The following is a 19,797-nucleotide window of genomic DNA, read 5'->3' as shown; positions in this document are numbered from 1 at the left end:
TATTGATAGAAATCAACTTTATAGAAAATTCATGCAAGGCTACATTTATCAAAAGTTTGGGCAGTCTTTTGAAGTGTTAATTCTTTACAAAGTTGTGTGTAGACTTAGTTACATCACTCTGCCAACGATATACAGTATAATGATAATCTCCCAATTCAAAGAATTCTAGCAAAAACAAAGCCATACAAAATATTGAATTAGTATAACATACTAGGTACTATTGTAATCCACGTTACAATATTACTTTACCTTTGATTCATTTGAATAGGAATTGATAAGATTGGATTACAAAAGTGAGGCATCACTGTGTAAAACATGGCTGAGGCAGTGAAAAAGGATATATTACTGAACTATATAGGAATGGAAAGGAGCATGAATACTAAAACCCTATTGGCGCCATCACGTTTTAGTGGTACTCACTAGAGTGTAATTTGTATTCAAGTGTATTCAAACGTCTCATTTCATTTGATCCTTCAATGTTGGTTCAGCATTCAACTAAAGTGTATTAGCTGTCTGACATCAACCAGCAAGCAACCTAATTAACAATCCAACATGCCACTTTCTCTATATAAACCTGAGAAAGAAGGCACTTAAAGTTGACTATACCCTAGCCTTGATTTCCAGGCAACGATGGCAACACCAAATTAATTATACCCAGAGGGTTGAGAATGAGAAGTAGCTGTGTTCCTGCTATACTACCTACAAAAATCCAATCCTCAAATGAGTATTACAGTATTTGGTAGACAAGTACAATTAGAGTATAATGAAATATAAAGTATGCAGTTTGGCTGTGCTTGTTACTTTGGTAGATGCACTGCATGGATAAAGATACCAAAATAAAGATATATTGTCCAAACCCAATGAATATTCATTCATTTCAACCAACACAGAGCATTGTTAAGCACTAAGCGTTCCATTCTTATTAATGCCATACATCAAACATAACAACTCATAAACAGGAAGCAGGAATTACCGTATCAGATAAATGCTATGTGCGTTGTACACATGTGTTTGCAAAGCATCCTCTATCAATCTACAGTTTCTTGGCATTGTTTTCCTTTGGCTTGTAAAGACATTGACTTGAAAACATCAAATGATTAGTTGGCTAAATTAAAAATGACAGATCATTAACTGTAATGAAGTGTACTAATTACTTAAGTCATGCTCATGTCAGCTAGTAAAGGCATTAATGATCCCAATAACTTGCACCATCTTGGTTCTATAGCGATGTTATAAAAGGGTTGTACCATGTTTGAATTGGGAAAATGTGAGTAGGACTGTAATCAATTTAATTTCAACTCCATCAATTCAGGAAGTGAAAAATCTGAAGGAAAATAAATGGCAATTTTCAATTCTTGAATAGCATTTTCTTTCCACCTCCTAAATTGACAAAATTGATATGGAATTCACCCCAACCTTACAGCTTGCAAGAAAAGCTTTGGAATACTGTGCTCTCGGTCACTGGCATTGTCTGACGTCAGATAGCGAACTCAGTCTGCACGAAAGGACTAGCGTTGCATAGAAGGGACGCCACCTGTCGAAAGACAATGAGGTCACCAAGCTGCTGCTACTGTTTGGAGTCATTACATCATAGAATGTTTGACAGCCTGCTCCAGGGATTTCCTGGTCACCAGTAGCCGCACGACATCTTCATTCTTCTTCGTCAGCCGTTTGCGTGCCTGATCGTGTGTCACCATGGTCATATCCCATCCATTTACCTGGTGGCAACAGACATCAATAATTATAATATTCTTCTTTACAGTAGTTATTATTCCTGATGTGAGGTAAATATAGTATCTGGATTGAATAGTGTACTGGTCTTTTACAGTCACTCGGCAAAGTCCAATCACAACTGAAACTGAGTAAATGGTGCCACCTTGTGGAAATGTATCAATAAAGTAAAAAGTAATCTTGGTTAAAGGTAGACTCAGTGATATGACGTAGATGCAGAAAGTAAACAGCATAGTGGGTCAATTTCCACAACTCAGAGCGTTGAAGCGTGGGGCTTAACTTCTCTGCTGTTTTGGTGCCCTGGCTAGCACGCTCTAACAGCGTGAAGCGAACCCATGCGCAGGTGCAGATACTGTGTGACTGTGTCTTGCATCTCGCTCATTTCAATATCTGCGGTGGTGCCGAGTCTACCTTTAACCCAGAATTAAAATTATGCTTAATTTGGTCAAATGTATGTTTACGTAATTTGTCCAAGAGGGATTAGGTAACAGGTCTCGAGGGCAAAAGTTTGAAACATGCATTTCTACAAATATTTTGAAGTTTACCTGCATTACTTTGTCTCCCATCATCAAGCCTGCAACTTCTGCTGGTCCCTCTGGTGTCACCCGTGTCACATAGATGCCCTGTGATCCCACAGCCACACAGAAAAAGACAAAACAACAATAGAGAAATATATGAAAGTGTAACATCTGTGCATCTACATATAAAATGTATTAACTAACTAGCTTCAATAAACTGGTTTGATTATAGAACTATAAAATGGCACTATTTGAGTAACACTGTATGCTATTGTATAAAATGAGCTACCTGAGTCTGCGGTGTTGCTACCTGAGGCGACAGTTGATGTGTTCAGACCTGCTTCTTTGATACCTTACGACTGATGTTAATGGAGTTTGGCCAGAGCTGAGCTCCCTGAGAACTGACAGGGAGAGTGTTTTCCCTGTTTAACTCATACCTTGTCTGACTTGTCTTCAGAGAAGGGGTTCTGGCCCGGGTCTTGGTCTATTCCTCCTCCAATGCTGAAACCCAGGATCAAATGTTCACCCTGGCGGAGTTTGCGGATTTCTATCCGTTGCTGTAAAACACATGAACATTGGGAGTCGAGCTTGGATAGGAAATCATTCAGAACTTTAACAACCATCAAGTAGTTGTTATATTCCCATTCCACCATTGCAATAATAAAAATGTGGTAAATGAATAAAATGTAAAATTGATTGCTGAGCACTGTGTTCCCTTTAAGAATGTAGAACACTATGGTTATGAATAGGCTGTAGTTCCCCCGAAGGAACAAAGAGAATCCCACTGTCGTGTGAAGTCGAGTGACCGGCTGAAAGGGAAGCCCTCTGCCACCAACTGACTGGCGACACAGATTCTCTCTCAGTCTAGCTATCCCCATGGTCCTCAGACAGCTGCCCTCTCATTAGAGCAGATGGAGAGTTCTGGCACATCCAGCTCGCTGCTCTTTACAGCACAAAGCCAGTCTGTGTGATGGTGAATAAGAGGAGCCTCAGCAGTGTGGTTCATAGTGTCAGTGGTTCAAAGTTCTTCCAACCACTGCACTCAGTGGTCAACATGGTCAACAATCATTCAGTGGATCTGAAGTTCTTGGTGATGAGAACATGGGAAATACTCATGGAAATGTATAACGCAGGCTGACCATATTAACGGAAAGATCAACCCAAAGTATCTGTGTAACCCATTGTTCACATGACTGACACCAGATTAGTCAAAAAATATCAACCAGAAAACAGCAGCATACTACGGCATTCAACTTACCGAGTGTATGGAAGATAGCTGTTGCATAAGAGTGGGCAACACATACTAAATCATACAACTAAATAAGATTGGTGTGTGTAGCCTGAAGCCTAAATCACATAATTTTGTCACCAGGCAATTACTCCGTGACTCATATTTCTTGCTGGTGTTAGGAATAAACATTGTGTTGCGAGGAATCCCATCGAAAGCCTCCTGGCTGATTGTATCAACTGCATCCCTCTCGACCAGAAGGCCCTACAAAGGATGGTGTGGACAGCCAAGCACATCACTGGGGGTGAGCTCCCAGCCATTGAGGACTTACATGCCAGGCAGTGTCTAAAAAAGGCCCAAAATATTGCCAGAGACACCTACCCGAGACATGGGCTGTTCTCCATGCTCCCGTCCAGCAGACGGTACTGGTGCATCAAGGCTCAGACCAACAGACTGCTAAACAGCTTCTATCCCCTGGCCATAAAACTACTACTGCTGCAAAAATGATCATTGATTGCCATTACCATTAGTATCTATCTATTGTGTTCTGTTGCTGGTCACTATTACTCCTGTAACTCAGCTTTGCACATTCTTGGCATAGTGGGAATCGATCTCTTGTTTTTCAACAGGACAATGACCCAACACACCTCCAGGCTGTGTAAGGGCTATTTGACCAGGGGGAGGGGGGCGCTTGTACCCAAGTTGTCTCAGATAGCTAGGTGACGCCTTCCTCTGAAACACTTCACTTTCATGCAAGTAGCTTAGCGAACAATTTGGCTAATGCTAGCTGCTATCCATAGTGCAGAGATAACAGGCTACTAAAGAAATAAAATGTTGCCAAGACAGAACAGTGTAACATTAGCTGGCTAGATTAATTTACTTTAGGTTAATACTAGATTGCGCATATGAAAATGAAATGCATAGCCCATTAAGTTTAAATGAAATTCTCCTAAACTATTAGCAAGCTAGCTACAGCAGTTTCATTCAATCTAAAAGAAACAAGACTGACAACAAACAGAGAAAGGAGTAAAACGTAGATAGGTAGTTGGATTATCGAACAGCAATGTTTCGAACGAGTTTTACTGCTAGAATGTAACACTTTTACAAGGGTAAGTTCGAATAACCAGGTTACATTATCAAGAGTAGAAACAAGCAAGCATGACCACAATGTTACATTCACTATTGTAAACAGTAATACTACAATGTGAAACCGATTCTTTTTAACGAAATAATTCAGGTAGGTATTTATAGTTTGCATCGAGGCACTGCTGGAAAGATTGTAGGCCTCGACAATGGATGCCGTAGCTATTGAATGAAGAGGAACGTTATCATTCCAAAACTTACCACAACAGCAGTAACTGGTTGTCCTGGGATGAAAGACATTGTTTCAGAATGTTCAGACACTTTTGTGTTTCTCCCCGGTTGCAAATAACTCAACGGTCTAAAGTCGTTTTTGCTCCTTTCATTAAATCATACAATACTCGAAGCAACTTGCTAAGCGTGAGTAACAACGAGCAAATGATTCCTGGCATGTAAAGGCAGGGTTGGTGATGTCATACTGCCTTCCGTGGTTAGTCATCATCATGGATCCTGTAATGTCCTGGGACAAGGTTGGGGTGTAGCCCAGAAAAGGGTTAGGCAGGCCCGTTACAGTATTTATCTTTGTATGATGGGCATACTACCTGCCAATTAAGAAAATAGTTATTCTGTCAAGAGCTTTACTGAATGCCCACTACTTTTTAAGGACTTAATTTAATTGGCAACTGGAAAACTCATGTCATGGAGGATTCATTACCACTAAAATAAATGGTCTTTCTCACAGAATTCTGCTTTGTGTTTGAGTTTGACAGGGCATGCATCTCAAGTTAACTGCCTAAAATCAATGGCCTCTTGGCCTTTTCTCCTGTTCCCCAGTTAGCAAAATGACTCTGGTGCAGCTGTGGGGCACATACTTTGTGTTTTTCTGGACCATATGCCTGGGTAAAATACGGCATCACCATCAGATTAAAAAGGACCTGGCCCACAGAGTGCAGACTGATCAAATTGAAATGTGTGGCCCTCTGTAAAATTGTTCATTGTAAAAGGTGTGGCCCATATATGGTGCAAAACGGTTGTAAAAATAAAAAGGTCTGGTTCACGTACTGCACAAAGGTTGAGTTCCCACCTAGATTCCCGGACCAGAGGGTGGCTAGATGCACGCTGCCACACGGACCTTATATGGGGATATATTAAACCTGCTACTCCCCAAATCAAAGGTAAGTACTCTGCTATCAAATTATGTATTTAAATTAAAGAGAAGAGCAGATGTAGTCAATCAAAAATATATCTGGTTCATAAAAAGTTGCAACAGGTAACATGGAACATAGGAAAAAGAGACAGCTTCTGAAATGTAGTGCACAAAATGCTAATACACTGAGTATACAAAACATTAGAAACACCTGCTCTTTCCATGACATAGACTGACCAGGAGAACCCAGGTGAAAGCTATGATTCTTTATTGATGCCACTTGTTAAATCAACTTCAATCAGTGTAGATGAAGGGGAGGAGACAGGTTAAAGAAGGCTTTTTAAGCCTTGATACTGTTGAGACATGGATTGTGTGCCATTCAGAGAGTAAATGGGCAAGACAAAAGATTTAAGTTCCTTTGAACGGGGTATGGTAGTAGGTGCCAGGCGCACCAGTTTGAGTATATCAAGAACTGCAATGCTGCTGGGTTTTTCACACTCAACTGTTTCCCCTGTATGTCAAGAATGATCCACCACCCAAGACTTCCAGCCAACTTGGCACAACCTTGGAAAGCATTAGAGTCAACATGGACCAGTTGTAGAGTCCGTGAGCCAATGAATTGAAGTTGTTCTGAAAAAGGAGATGCAACTCAACATTATGAAGGTGTTCATAATGTTTTGTACTCATTGTATATAGGTACTATTGACTTGCAGTGGATTGTTGCCACAAATGCAAAAAAAGTTATCATTTGAAACAGTGGCCAGGTAAACACAACCAAAGCATGGACTGTTGTCATACCTTGTCCATAGACTGCTTGCATTCTAATGACATTTGGGTGAGATTTCCTTATTCTTTAGAACCCATAGCGGCCATCTACGGCCATCTAGTCAGTTGCACAACTGAATGCATTCAACCAAAATGTGTCTTCAGCATTTAACCCAACCCCTTTGAATCAGAGAGGTTCGGGGGACTGCCTTAACTGACGTCCACGTCTTCAGCGCCTGGGGAGCATTTGTTGTTGGGGTTTAACTGCCTTGCTCAAGGAGAGAACGTCAGATTTTTTTCCCACCTTGCCAGCTCAAGGATTCGAACCAGTGACCTTTTGGTCACTGGCCCAACACTCTTAACCGCTAGGCTTCCTGCCGCAAATTATGATATCGAGGTAATTGAGATGAGTTAACAGCAGATGTAAATTGGGAAAATATTCAGACCCCTTTTTCCACATTTTGTTACGTTACAGCCTTATTCTAAAGTTGATTAAATTGTTTTTTCCCCCTCCAATCATCTTTCCCTCGATCCTGACTAGTCTCCCAGTCCCTGCCGCTGAAAAACATCCCCACAGCATGATGCTGCCACCACCATGCTTCCCGTAGGGATGGAGCCAGGTTTCCTCAAGACGTGACTCTTGCCATTCAGGCTATATAGTTCAATCTTGGTTTCATCAGACCAGAGAATCTTGTTTCTCATGATCTGAGAGCCCTTTAGGTGTCTTTTGACAAACTCCAAGTGGGCCGTCATGTGCCTTTTGCTGAGGAGTGGCTTCCATCTGGGCACTCTACCATAAAGGCTGCAGAGATGGTTGTCCTTCTGGAAGGTTCTTCCGTCTCCATAGAGAAACTCTGGAGCTCTTTCAGAGTGATCATCGAGTTCTTGGTCACCTCCCTGACAAAGGCCCTTCTTCCCCCGTCAAAAGTTTGGCCGGGTGGCCAGCTCTAGGAAGAGTGTTGGTGGTTCCAAACTTCTTCCATTTAAGAATGATGGAGGACACTGTGTTGTTGGGGACCTCTCACACTACAGAAATGCTTTGGTACCCTAACCCAGATCTGTGCCTCGACACAGTCCTGTCTCAGAGCTATACGGACAATTCCTGTCAAATCATGTCCAATCAATTGAATTTACCACAGGTGGTATTTGTTATTTTATTAGGATCCCATTAGCTGATGCAAAAGCATGAAACATGACATAATACAGAACTCCAACCAAGTTGTAGAAACATCTCAAGGATGATCAATGGAAACAGGATCTACCTGAGCTCAATTTTGAGTCTCATAGCAAAGGGGCTGAATACTTATGTAAATCAGTTATGTCTGTTTTTTCTTTTTAACACTTTTTCTAAAAAGCCTGTTTTAAATGGATCCTTATGTGGTATTGGTAACCATTTTATAATGAGTATTTAACAAAACAAAATATGGAAAAAGTCAAGGGGTCTGAATACTTTCCGAATGCACTGTATGTTTGAAGTTGTCCATGTTTGATGCATTGAAATTTGGGGAGTAGCTCTCAGATGAGCAAATCCTGTCACGGTCTCTTGGTTGGTACAGGCGAGAGCACATCAACGGTGGAGCTCAAATGATTGCTCTCTGTCTCGTCGAAAGAGTTGCAGTGTTTAGCTGTATATAGTCAGCTAACTAGTTGGTTGTTTTGTAATGTTTCTACTGATGTAATTAATATGGAAACGTCACAAACTGCTTGGTATATCTAGCTAGCTAGTCTGTCAGGAAAGAAAGGTTGTGTGGCAGTAAACTGCGTTTGCGACGCGTCAAACTCAGCTGTCACTTTTACTAGCTAACCATACCAGCTAACTAGCCACCGAAATGTAGATTAGAGTAATTGTTGTTTATCTGTTATTATGGTTTGTCATGTTTGCTAGGTACAGATATTCATAGTCTTTACATTGCCTCGTTTTCCTATTATTTGACAGTTTAGCTGTCGTGTTAGGGTAGATGCCCGCGCAGTGATATTTGTTTACATAGCCAGCTGACAAGTTAAATGTATTTGTTTTGTCCTGTTTCTACCGATGCTATTCATGTGAAAACTGTCCTAGCTTCGTAACTAATCAGCTAACATTGGCAAACTCTGTAGTTAGTCTGTCAGGCAAGAAAACAAGAGTTGATTGAAGGCAACATTGTGCTTCGCTCACTCGCGACGCTTTCACTTGATCGTCACTCCTTCTCCACAAAAACAACCAGCAATAGCTGATGTGTTAAATCTGTAAACAGTTGTGCCACATACTTTAAATGATCATCTATGTAAAGTAATCTGACCATCGGTTTTGAGGTGTGTGTATCCTATTTATCTATAATATGACCCATCTATGAACATATTCATTAATGTATTTTTGTGTACTCTATCCTGTCTGATTATTCATCAGGCTGCCATACATATGCACACCATGAACTGAAAAACAATCTGGCCACTAAAATAGGGCTTCATAAAATAATATTGATTAATTGAAAGTGCTGTATAGCATCATTATGATACTGTGTGTGTATTTGGGGCGAGAGCAGCAGGAAGCTCATGTTGACAGGAGAGCCCACCTGCACTTGGCTGGCTTAAACAGGAACAGGATAGGACATCAAACAAGATAGATATGGCAAGAGCAGTAGTGCCTTGTATGTCCCGGGTTTCTCGGGTGTAGGCCGGGTTACTGTAAAAGCACTTTGTGACAACTGCTGAAATAAAAAATATATACTTGATTGATAGATGGTATATTAAGTACAAGTGATGACCTCCTATTCATCATGTCGGAGGTAGCTGTGCCAACACTGCCCCTTTGTTGGGATGTCCACCAACAGAGTGACACACAACACACAAAAGGAGAGGAAGGTCATGTCTTCCGTGACCTACTTCCTCAGAGGGAGCAGAGGGAGAGTAGCAGGTTAGAGCCCTCACACACTAGCCCCTTCAGAGAGGACAGAGGGTACGACACGGTCTGCCTCCCCACCTCCTACACACACAAACACACGTCTCCTCCCTTATTTCTCCATGTCTTACGAGTAATGGCTGTACCACAAGGAGTGTTGTTGATAGCTCCATGGCTGTGTGCATGCAGTATAAGGGGTGCTCCCCGTTCTGGCCCTTTCCACAGTCACGTTGAACTCTCCCTGCTCTCGACCAACACCTAGAACACTCACCAGAGAGACTTCATACACAGTTGCATCTCGGCAGCCCCTACACACACACACACAAACAGACACACACACACACAAACCCAGACACACAAAACTCAATTGAAGTAGCAATCAAGCTAACGCATCATCACATAATAGCCTATAGGCTGTGTATGATGGTTAGCACAGACACACAAACCCTTACTAAAACTAGTAGCATGTAGCAAGTCTACTATTAACATTACAGTATATTAATTAATAACGAATTAATCATAGATTAATTTATAGATAGTAGATTAAATAAATTAGAAGGCTGAATTTATGAACTTATTTTGAAGGGACAGGAAGTGTTGGCTGTGCATTTGAGCAGTAACAGACATTCCACATTTAACCCCACCCACTTGTGAAAATCTAAATAATTTATATGCAAAAGCAAGATGACAAAAACAAACAATTTCTCATTTCATTTTTTGACAAAAAGGAAAAACAAACAACTAAATATCAACAACAACAAAAAATCTACAAAAAAAATCGACATTTCTCAATTGTTTCATTTTTTTTTTCAAAAAGGAAAAACAAACAACTAAATATCAGCAAAATACAATTTGTTTTGTTCATCTGCCAAAGATGAGAACAAAAATCAAGGAATTCTTCACATGTGAAAAAAAAAAATGGTCCGTTTTCACATTGCCGTTTTACATCGGAAATGATATACACCGATATACACTGGAAGTGAACGTTATTTATAATAAGGACTACATGGAGAAAATCGGGCCTCTCTAAATGAAAATGGATGGCCCTCCCTTCAGTAAAATATATTTTAACTAAACCCTCCCTGAACGCTTGAAAAAACAAACAAGTGACCCTCCCCTATACCCAAAATAATAATTAAAACAAAGTGGAAAGCAGAGAACATGACTACCATTTATTCTATCTACTTGGACAGACCAGAGCTTTAAACAACTGTTTTGGATGCTGTAAGCATTACAAGACTTACAAGGAATTTTGATAGCACAGAGGGCTGTCAGCCAGAAGGTTGTGGGTTCACAGACCACCGTGGACAAAAGTAGGGGTGGAATCTATCTATCTATTTGCAGGTCCGAGAAAAAATTGTCTTTTAAAAAACACTTCTATAAACAATTCTACATAATTTGACATAGTAGCAGTGTCTTTTTTAATACCACACAAACTACTGAAACTACAGGCTAAAAATGGACAGTGTCACACCCTGATCTGTTTCACCTGTCTTTGCTTTGTCTCCACCCCCTCCAGGTATCGCCCATCTTCCTCCTTATCCCCAGTGTATTTATAGCTGTGTTCTCTGTTTGTCTGTTGCCAGTTTGTCTTGTCAGGTCTTCCCAGTGTGTTTTCCCATCTCCCTGCTTTCTCAAGTTCTGTTCCCTAGTTTTCCCGGGTTCTGACCATTCTGCCTGCCCTGACCCTGAGCCTGCCTGCCGTTCTGTACCAGCCTGACTCTGCCATGGAATATGGACCTCTGCCTGCCTTTGACCTGTATTTTCCCTGCCCCCTGTTTGGGTCAATAAACATCTGTGACTCTAGCTGTCTGCATCTGGGTCTTATTCTGAGTTCTGATAGAGAGATATATGCCTGTGTGTTCATCTTATCATATTTCTCCAATGTCAAATCAGTGTGTCTTGTTTGCAATGAAATCTGAGACGCCATTAGCATGGTACTTTCAAAAGTTAGGCCTACCTTTCCTCCCCAGACAGAGTAGGACTACCGATGCTGAAAAATGTAAGCTTTAACTGCTGGCTACCCTTCTTCTGTGGCTTAATCCAACTAGAGAAGGTCACAAGTGTTTCCCTAACAGCTGTCTGGGTTTAAACATCTTCTATTGCACAGAAAGTGAATAGCTTAATCAGTTGATAGTGACAGAATTAGATTACTTCCCATGCAAAGTCATTTTTTGGTCTCCTCGGCTATAGAAGGTTGTATCCCAGCCTCTAAAACTCAAAGAAACTAAACAATGATATCCCCATGTGCATCAGAGTTACGTCTTTCCCGGGTATTTTACAGCTTGTTTGTAGCATAAACCACCGTGGACCAAAGCGCTGTCATAGATCAATGTATATAAATCGGATCAGTTTTATTTTCCTCCAAATCTAACAAGGGGTAGGCCTGTGCTTTTTTCCATTTTCTTTAATAAAAGGTAGGCCTATGGCACACTCTCTCATCATTTCGTCCTGTTTTTAACTTAACAGTCACTGACAAAGAGGTAGGCTTTTTAGGGTGGGCGGGCATAAAGCACCCCTTGAGAAACTCTTATTTTTTTAAATTATTACTTTTCCCCCAAAAGTAGTACACTGGACCTGTATTAGTCCTGTATTAGCGGACCAAAACAGCCATCTGTAGCATGGGCAAACACTTTTCTGTTAAACAGGTAGGCCTACCTCTTATTTCTTAAATAGTAAGGAATAGACTCCAACACAAAACCGTCTAGTTGTGAGTCGCATTCAAATGAAGACATTGAAATGAATTATACCTAATTGAATTTGCCTACTTTCAGCACCGTGAGCCATGTCCATTTCCATGTCCATTTCCGATTGTGCCTCAGCTGCTGTTTCATGTTTCAGCAACACAATGTAAGTTACTTGAATCTGACTTATTTTGTGGACAATATCTCTGATAAATACGTCATGGGTAAGAAACAGTTTTTATTCAAATCAATTATAGTTGTATCAAACTATCAAAGTTGACCTCTGGTCCTCCTCGTCTTTGCGCTTTCCTTCTCAAACTGAACAGAACATATGCTATATTGCATTTTTTGGACTAGGCCCAAACAACACAAAAATTCAGAAGAAACCTTTGATTCTCTTCCTGAACTGCCCATGAAGGCCTACACAGCACAGCATTGGTTAGGCAGCACAGAAGAAAGGTTTTGATCAGCAAGAGTAGAGCAGGCCGGGGCTTAGGGTTGGAATATCCATTGCCGTGTATAATATATCTTAGTTTTATTTACACCATCCCAGCAGCTATCTTGGAAATATACTGTAACTTTGTGTTTCTTCGAGCATGCAGTTCATAGCCTATAGATTGAGACCACACTAAATAGCCTATAGGTGAACTTGATATTGTTCACCCAGCTGAGAATCAGAGATGAGGGTCGGCATAGGGCACACATCAATATACTTTATAGCCTAACAAGCAGCTCATTCTAAAACTCAATGACATGATAAAAAAAACTCTCCCCTTGACTGAAATTGAAAAAGCATGACCCTTCCCCATTTTCCTCCAGGTACCAATTCTGTACATTTCAATCCATCCTTTAGTATATTTGGTCCAGCGATAGCGTTAGCTAGCTATCAGATGGTGTAACAGGCTACCTGGATAGCTGCTTATTTACAGATTGTAACTATCTGTATGGGTCCCCAAGGTCTGTAGCATAGAGAAATCACACAATGTTATGTCTCATTGTTTGAATGTCTACCACTGAATCAAGAGACAAACACTTCAATCACAGACTGACCTTTTCCATTAGACCAACTTCTCCTGATGCACCTACTTGCACTGCTACCCTGGCTGCATCTCAACATCATCATCGTCTCCTTTTAAGATTTTTCTCAGGTAATTTTGCCTTAACCTGTCTAGGTTTTTCATATCACTGTAGTTGAAGGACAGTCACTAAAACATTGGCCTCTCACTAAAACTAACATGAATACTATTGACTGTGGCTAAATCTCCCTACCACATACACTCACCCAGTATGTATTGGCTAACTATTTAGCAGTCTTATGGCTGGGGGGTAGAAGCTGTTCTGGAGCCTTTTGGTCCCAGACTTGGCGCTTGCTGTGTGGTAGCAGAGACGACAGTCTGTGACTTGGGTGGCTGTAGTCTTTGACAATTGTGAGGGCTTTCCTCTGACACCGCCTGGTATAGAGTTACTGGATGGCAGGGAGCTTGGCCCCAGTGATGTACTGGGCCGTAAGCACTACCCTCTGTAGCGCCTTCCTCTGACACCGCCTGGTATAGAGTTACTGGATGGCAGGGAGCTTGGCCCCAGTGATGTACTGGGCCGTACGCACTACCCTCTGTAGCGCCTTCCTCTGCCACCGCCTGGTATAGAGTTACTGGATGGCAGGGAGCTTGGCCCCAGTGATGTACTGGGCCGTAAGCACTACCCTCTGTAGCGCCTTCCTCTGACACCGCCTGGTATAGAGTTACTGGATGGCAGGGAGCTTGGCCCCAGTGATGTACTGGGCCGTACGCACTACCCTCTGCCACCGCCTGGTATAGAGGTACTGGATGGCAGGGAGCTTGGCCCCAGTGATGTACTGGGCCGTACGCACTACCCTCTGTAGCGCCTTGCGGTCAGATGCAGAGCAGTTTCCATAACAAGCATTGATTCAGCCAGTCAAGATACTCTCAATGGTGCAGATGTAGAACTTTTTGAGGATCTGAGGGCCATGCCAAATCTTTTCAGCCTCCTGAGGGGGAAGAGGCGTTGTCGTGCCCTCTTCACGACTGTGTTGGTGTGTTTGGACCATGATAGTTCCTTAGTGATGTGGACACAACAGAACTTGAAGCTCTCGACCTGCTCCACTACAGCCCTGTTGATGTTTCCTGTGGTCTACGATCAGCTCCTTTGTCTTGCCCACGTTGAGGGGGAGGTTGCTGTCCTGACACAACACTGGCAGGTCTCTAACCTCCCTATAGACTGAATCATCATCGTGGGTGATCAGGCCTACCACCGCCCTGTTGTCGGAAAAGTTAATAACGGTGTTGGTGTCGTGCACGGCCACGCAGTCGTGGGTGAACAGGGTGTACAGGAGGGAACTAAGCACGCACCCCCGAGGGGAGCCCATCATTGTCTCCTTTTCTGTGCAGGTTTTTCATATCAGTGTTGTTGAAGGACAGCATGGCCTGTCACTAAATACACTGGCCTCGCACTAAAACTAACGTTAATACTATTGACTGTGGTTAATCTCCCTACCACAGTCACTCCCCTCGTATGTATTTGTACAGTGAAGCTAACACAAATGTAATAATAATATTTGTCTCTATACTCACAGCATGTTTCCTATGGGGATTTTCATACATATCTGTTTTTACCATTTAGAAATTGAAGCAATTTATATATCTAGTACCCCAATTTGAAGAAGTCACATGTATTTGGACCAATTCACCCCAAGTGTTATAAAGTAGTCAAAAGATTAGTATTTGGTCCCATATTCCTAGCTTGCAATGACTATATCAAGCGTGTGACTCTACACACTCTTTAGGAGCATTTGCAGTTTGTTTTTGGCTATGTTTTTCCCAAGAGAAACTGAATGATCACTGAAATAATTATCTGTCTATGTAAGTAGATACAGTAAAATGTTTCTGAAGTATACTACCTACCAAGCAAAAAGGCAGTAACTGCTCAGAGTGTGAAACTGAGCAAAATGACTTTTATTTACCTTGGTTTCACAGTAACTTTATGCAGTTACTGCTAACATAACCCCAATTTTCTCCAAAACACAATACAATAGAGTCGGGAGAAGGAGAAGACCAAGGTGCAGCGTGCTAAGTATTCATAATACCTTTTAATCAATACGAATACTTGAACAAACTAAATGACAACCGAACAGTTCTGCAAGGTACAAAACAGAAAACAACTACCCACAACCCATAGTGGGAAAACAGGCTGCCTAAGTATGGTTCTCAATCAGAGACAACGATTGACAGCTGCCTCTGATTGGGAACCATACCAGGCCAAACACCTAGAAATATAACACACAGAACAAAACATAGAAAGCCCACCCCAACTTACGCCCTGACCAAACTAAAATAGAGACATAAAAAAGGAACTAAGGTCAGGATGTGACAGGATACTTGTCCATATGATTAAGCATGTATTTAATGTAGCAAAAATGACATGAACTAATTTCCGACCAAATGAGCAGTTACTGCCTTTTTGCTTGTTAGGGCAGTACATTATAATGCCACGATTCAGAAAAATCAGGAATAATGATGAATGAGAAGGTTACAGAGGCTACAACAAAACATGCTAACCTCCATCACCATTACCAATAACAGGGGAGATTAGCATTTTTGTGGGGGGTATGATCTTTGTCCTTCTGTAACTTTCTCACTTTTTATCTTTCACAATGTATTCATGATTATCCATAATAATGGTATCATCCACATTAACGTCGACGTGTTCAGAAACATCCTTTCCTTATTTCCTTTCCTATCTCTAGCCCACCAGATTTCTCAAGACCTTGCAAGACCTAGGCCCCAGCAGACACCACCACAAGAAAAGCCAAGGATTCATCAGACGCACAAGGGAGAGATGGGTCCATCCTACGCTGAGGATAGACACATATTCCCTGTCTCTCCTTCTTATCTAGGTGGGCAACGATACCTCACTTGCTCATGTTTCAGTGTCAGCTGGTGGAAGGAGAGATGGTGAGGATGTGTCCATCCGTTGCATAGGAAAGATACATCTTCCCAATCTCTCCTCCTGGTGGGCAGCAATATACTTCACTCTAGTCCACCTCGTTGTGTTATAGTGAAATGCCCCTTAAAAGGTTTTTTCAGCGTTAATTCAGGAAATGCTCATCAAGCATGGAACAGAAAACAATCATCATACACCTCATAGTGGAATGCTGCAGAATATGTGATTGAAGAAGGCCTTTTGCCGTCTAAGGATCAACAAGGTCTCCACAGCCTGGAAACCAAACTTCAGGGGGCCGACTTCAGACTGAAACTGGTGAGTTTCATTCCACTTTGTATGTCATGCTCTTTTTTCAGAGATTCAATTTTACAGCATTCCATTTACCTCCATTTACCAACTACATTTCACATATTTCCAACCAATTGTGCTCTTGTTCTGCTGCTGTCCGGAAGAATCTCAAAACATCTAAAGTACAGTGGAGTCAGTCATGAAGAGGTGGTTGCAGCAGGCAGCAGACCGGGAAGGAGGAAGGAGGAGACGAGCCAGGGGTGTGGAGGCACCTGTGCCATGATGGACTTGGGTAGAGGGGTGTATTTGAGGTTGGAGAATGGTATGGAGTGGGGGATGGTATGTCCTAGCTGGCGGATGGAGAGATTGGGAGGATGTGTCCATCTGACGCCGAAGAGTGACACCTTCCCTGTCTCCCCTTCTCCTGTGGGGCAGCAATACCTCACTCACTCATGCTTCAGTACCAGCTGGGGAAGAGAGATGTGGAGGATGTGTTCATCCGAAGCTGAGGATAGACACATCTTCCTTGTCTCTCCTTCCAGCAGCTCGGAAGATATATACCAATCTTATCAAATTCAGGTATAATTCTCAGGTTTTGACCTCCTGTTGAAGTGTTTGTCATTTGAGTATGACTATCCCTTTAATTACTGTTTCCCCTTCCTACTTACACTGGGCTCACAAATAGTTAATACAGCACAATAGTGCAAAAATCCAAATAAAATACAGAAAACAATTAACCCTATCAACACCAGTGGACTTCAAGTGGGAAGGGGAAACAGTAATTAACCCTCTAGACCCCAATAGAATTCTAGAATGCTGCTGTAGAATGCTGCTTTATTAGAATGGTGCCGGAGGGGATTGCCACGGTTCTTACGGCTCCTGACAAATTGTGATATTTTGTGTGTTTTTAACTTTTTTTGCCATCGTTTCCTATGACCGAAAATAGCTTTTGGACATCAGAACAGAGATTTCTCACCTCGATCTGGACAAGGATGTTTTCTTTAATGACTCGTATGGAAAGGATATAATGTTCTTCCCGGACCAGGCCCAAAACCCTGTCATTCGTAAGTAGAGGAGGTGCCTCTCCAGGGGTCGACAAGCCGGATGCCTGGCGAGACTGCATCGGCGAATGGATAATCCGCCTCTACGCTCCGTTCCACTGGTGAACGTGCAATCACTGGAGAATAAACTGGATGAACTTCATTCGAGACTATCCTATCAACGGGATATTAAAAACTGTAATGTCCTATTTTTCTCTGAGTCCTGGCTGAACAAGGGCATGGATAATATACAGTTAGCTGGGTTTTTCGTGCATCAACAAGACAGAGCAGCAGCCTTCAGTAAGATTGGGGGGTGATCTATTTTTCTTTATCAACAACAGCTGGTGTGCTCTAATATTAAGGAAGTCTCAAGGTTTTGCTCGCCTGTTAGTACTTCATGATAAACTGTAAACCACACTATTTATCAAGAGAGTTTTCATCTATCTTCTTCATGGCTGTCTATTTACCACTACATACCGATGCTGGTACTAAGGCTGCACTCAGCGAGCTGTATAAGGTCATAAGTAAACAAGAAAATGCTCCTCCAGATGTGGCGCTCTTAGTGGCTGGGCACTTTAATGCAGGAAAACTAAAATCCGTTTTACCTCATTTCTACCAGTATGTCAAAAAACTCTAGACCACCTTTACTCCACACACAGAGATGAGCACAAAGCTCTTTTGCACTCCACCCACAAGAGCCATAGTGAGGTCAGGCACTGATGTTGGGTGATTAGTCCTGGCTCACAGTTTACATTCCAATTCATCCCAAATGTGTTCGATGGAGTTGAGGTCAGGACTCTGTGCAGGCCAGTCAAGATCTTCCACACCGATCTCGACAAACCATTTCTGTATGGACCTCGCTTTGTGCACAGGGGCATTGTCAGGCTGAAACAGGTAAGGGCCTTCCCCAAACTGTTGCCACAATGTTGGAAGCACAGAATCATCTAGAATGTCATTGTATGCTGTAGCGTTAAGATTTCCTAGCCCAAACCATGAAAAACAGCCCCAAACTTTACACTTGGCACTATGCATTAGGACAGATAGCGTTCGCCTGGCATCTGCCAAACCCAGATTCATCCATCGGACTGCAATATGGTGAAGTGTGAAATATTACTCCAAAGAATGCGTTTCCACTGCTCCAGAGTCCAATGGCAGCGAGCTTTACACCACTCCAGCCGATGCTTAGCATTGCACATGGGGATCTTAGACTTGTGTCGGCTGCTCAGCCATGGAAACCCATTTCATGAAACTCCAGGCGAACAGTTATTGCGCTGAATTACTTCCAGAGGCAGTTTGGAACTCGGAAGTGAGTGTTTCAGCCGAAGACAGAAGATTTTTACTGTGCATGATGGTTAGCACAGAGACACACAAACCCCTTACTAACATTGATAGCATGTAGAAAAAGCCTACCACGTATGTTACAGTAGATGCATTAATAACAGATTAATAATGAATTAATAATACATTAATTCATAGTAGATTAATAGAAAAACGTTAGAAAGAGTTAACTCTTATTTTGAAGGGACAGGAAGTGTTGGCTGTGCATTTGGCCAATGACAGACATTCCACATGTAACCCCACCCACTGCAATTCGAAATATCAAGTTGTTTTTTTATATGCATAAATCGAGATAACAAAAAACTAACCATTTTTTTAAAAAGAGAGAAAAAAATGCATAAAAAGCTAATTGTTGTTTTGTTCATGTTCTGAAAACGAGATGACAAAAATCAAGGCGTTTCTCGTTTTGAAAAAAAAACAACAGTTTTCACGTTGCTGTTTTAGATCGGAAACCCATTGGCCACGATATACACGGAACCCCACCTCCCCTAACCCCGTTTGTCTGTACAATAATTTGGAAGGGGTGCTTTCAGGACCACTGCAAGCCAGATTCTTAAATACAATACAATTTTCATTTACTCAACCTGTTGTCTAGGTGATTAGTCATTATGCAGATGGTTTTGTGACAAAATGTACACAGGAAATAATTATTAAACAGACTTTTTTTAAACGATGGTAGTGCTTTCAGCTTTCGATCACCTGCATGTGCATATGACATACAGGGTATTCGGATACGTTTTCAGACCCCTTGACTCCTTCCACATTTTGTTACATTACAGCCTTATTCTAAAATTGATTAAATTGTTTTCCCCCCTCATCAATCTACACACAATTCCCCATAATGACAAAGCAAAAACAGGTTTTTATACATTTTTTGCACCTAATACATTGTTTTTTAAATATCACATTTACATAAGTATTCAGACCCTTTACTCAGTACTTGGTTGAAGCACCTTTGGCAGTGATTACAGCCTTTACTCTTCTTGGATATGACACTACAAGCTTAGCACGCCAGTATTTGCAGAGTTTCTCCCATTCTTCTCTGCAGATCCTCTCAAGCTCTGTGAAGTTGAATGGGGAGCGTCACTGCACAGCTATTTTCAGGTCTCTCCAGAGATGTTAGATCGGGTTCTGTGCTCT

General features: G+C 41.8%; 1 protein-coding gene across 1 annotated transcript; it reads right to left on the bottom strand.

The window, feature by feature from the left end:
- tax1bp3 (Tax1 (human T-cell leukemia virus type I) binding protein 3) lies at nt 1-5,039 on the bottom strand. The gene is made up of 4 exons (XM_064935021.1): nt 4,822-5,039; nt 2,687-2,806; nt 2,277-2,354; nt 1-1,718 (listed from the first exon to the last, which is right to left on the bottom strand). The coding sequence occupies exons 1-4, from the start codon at nt 4,858-4,860 to the stop codon at nt 1,584-1,586; spliced, it is 372 nt and encodes a 123-aa protein (XP_064791093.1). The 5' UTR covers nt 4,861-5,039; the 3' UTR covers nt 1-1,583.
- Between the last annotated feature and the right edge of the window lie 14,758 nt (nt 5,040-19,797).

Source organism: Oncorhynchus masou, chromosome 24 (assembly GCF_036934945.1).
Source record: "Oncorhynchus masou masou isolate Uvic2021 chromosome 24, UVic_Omas_1.1, whole genome shotgun sequence".
NCBI lineage: Eukaryota > Metazoa > Chordata > Actinopteri > Salmoniformes > Salmonidae > Oncorhynchus > Oncorhynchus masou.
Note: the sequence above shows the minus strand (reverse complement) of the source record. Positions and strands in the feature narration are given on the sequence as shown.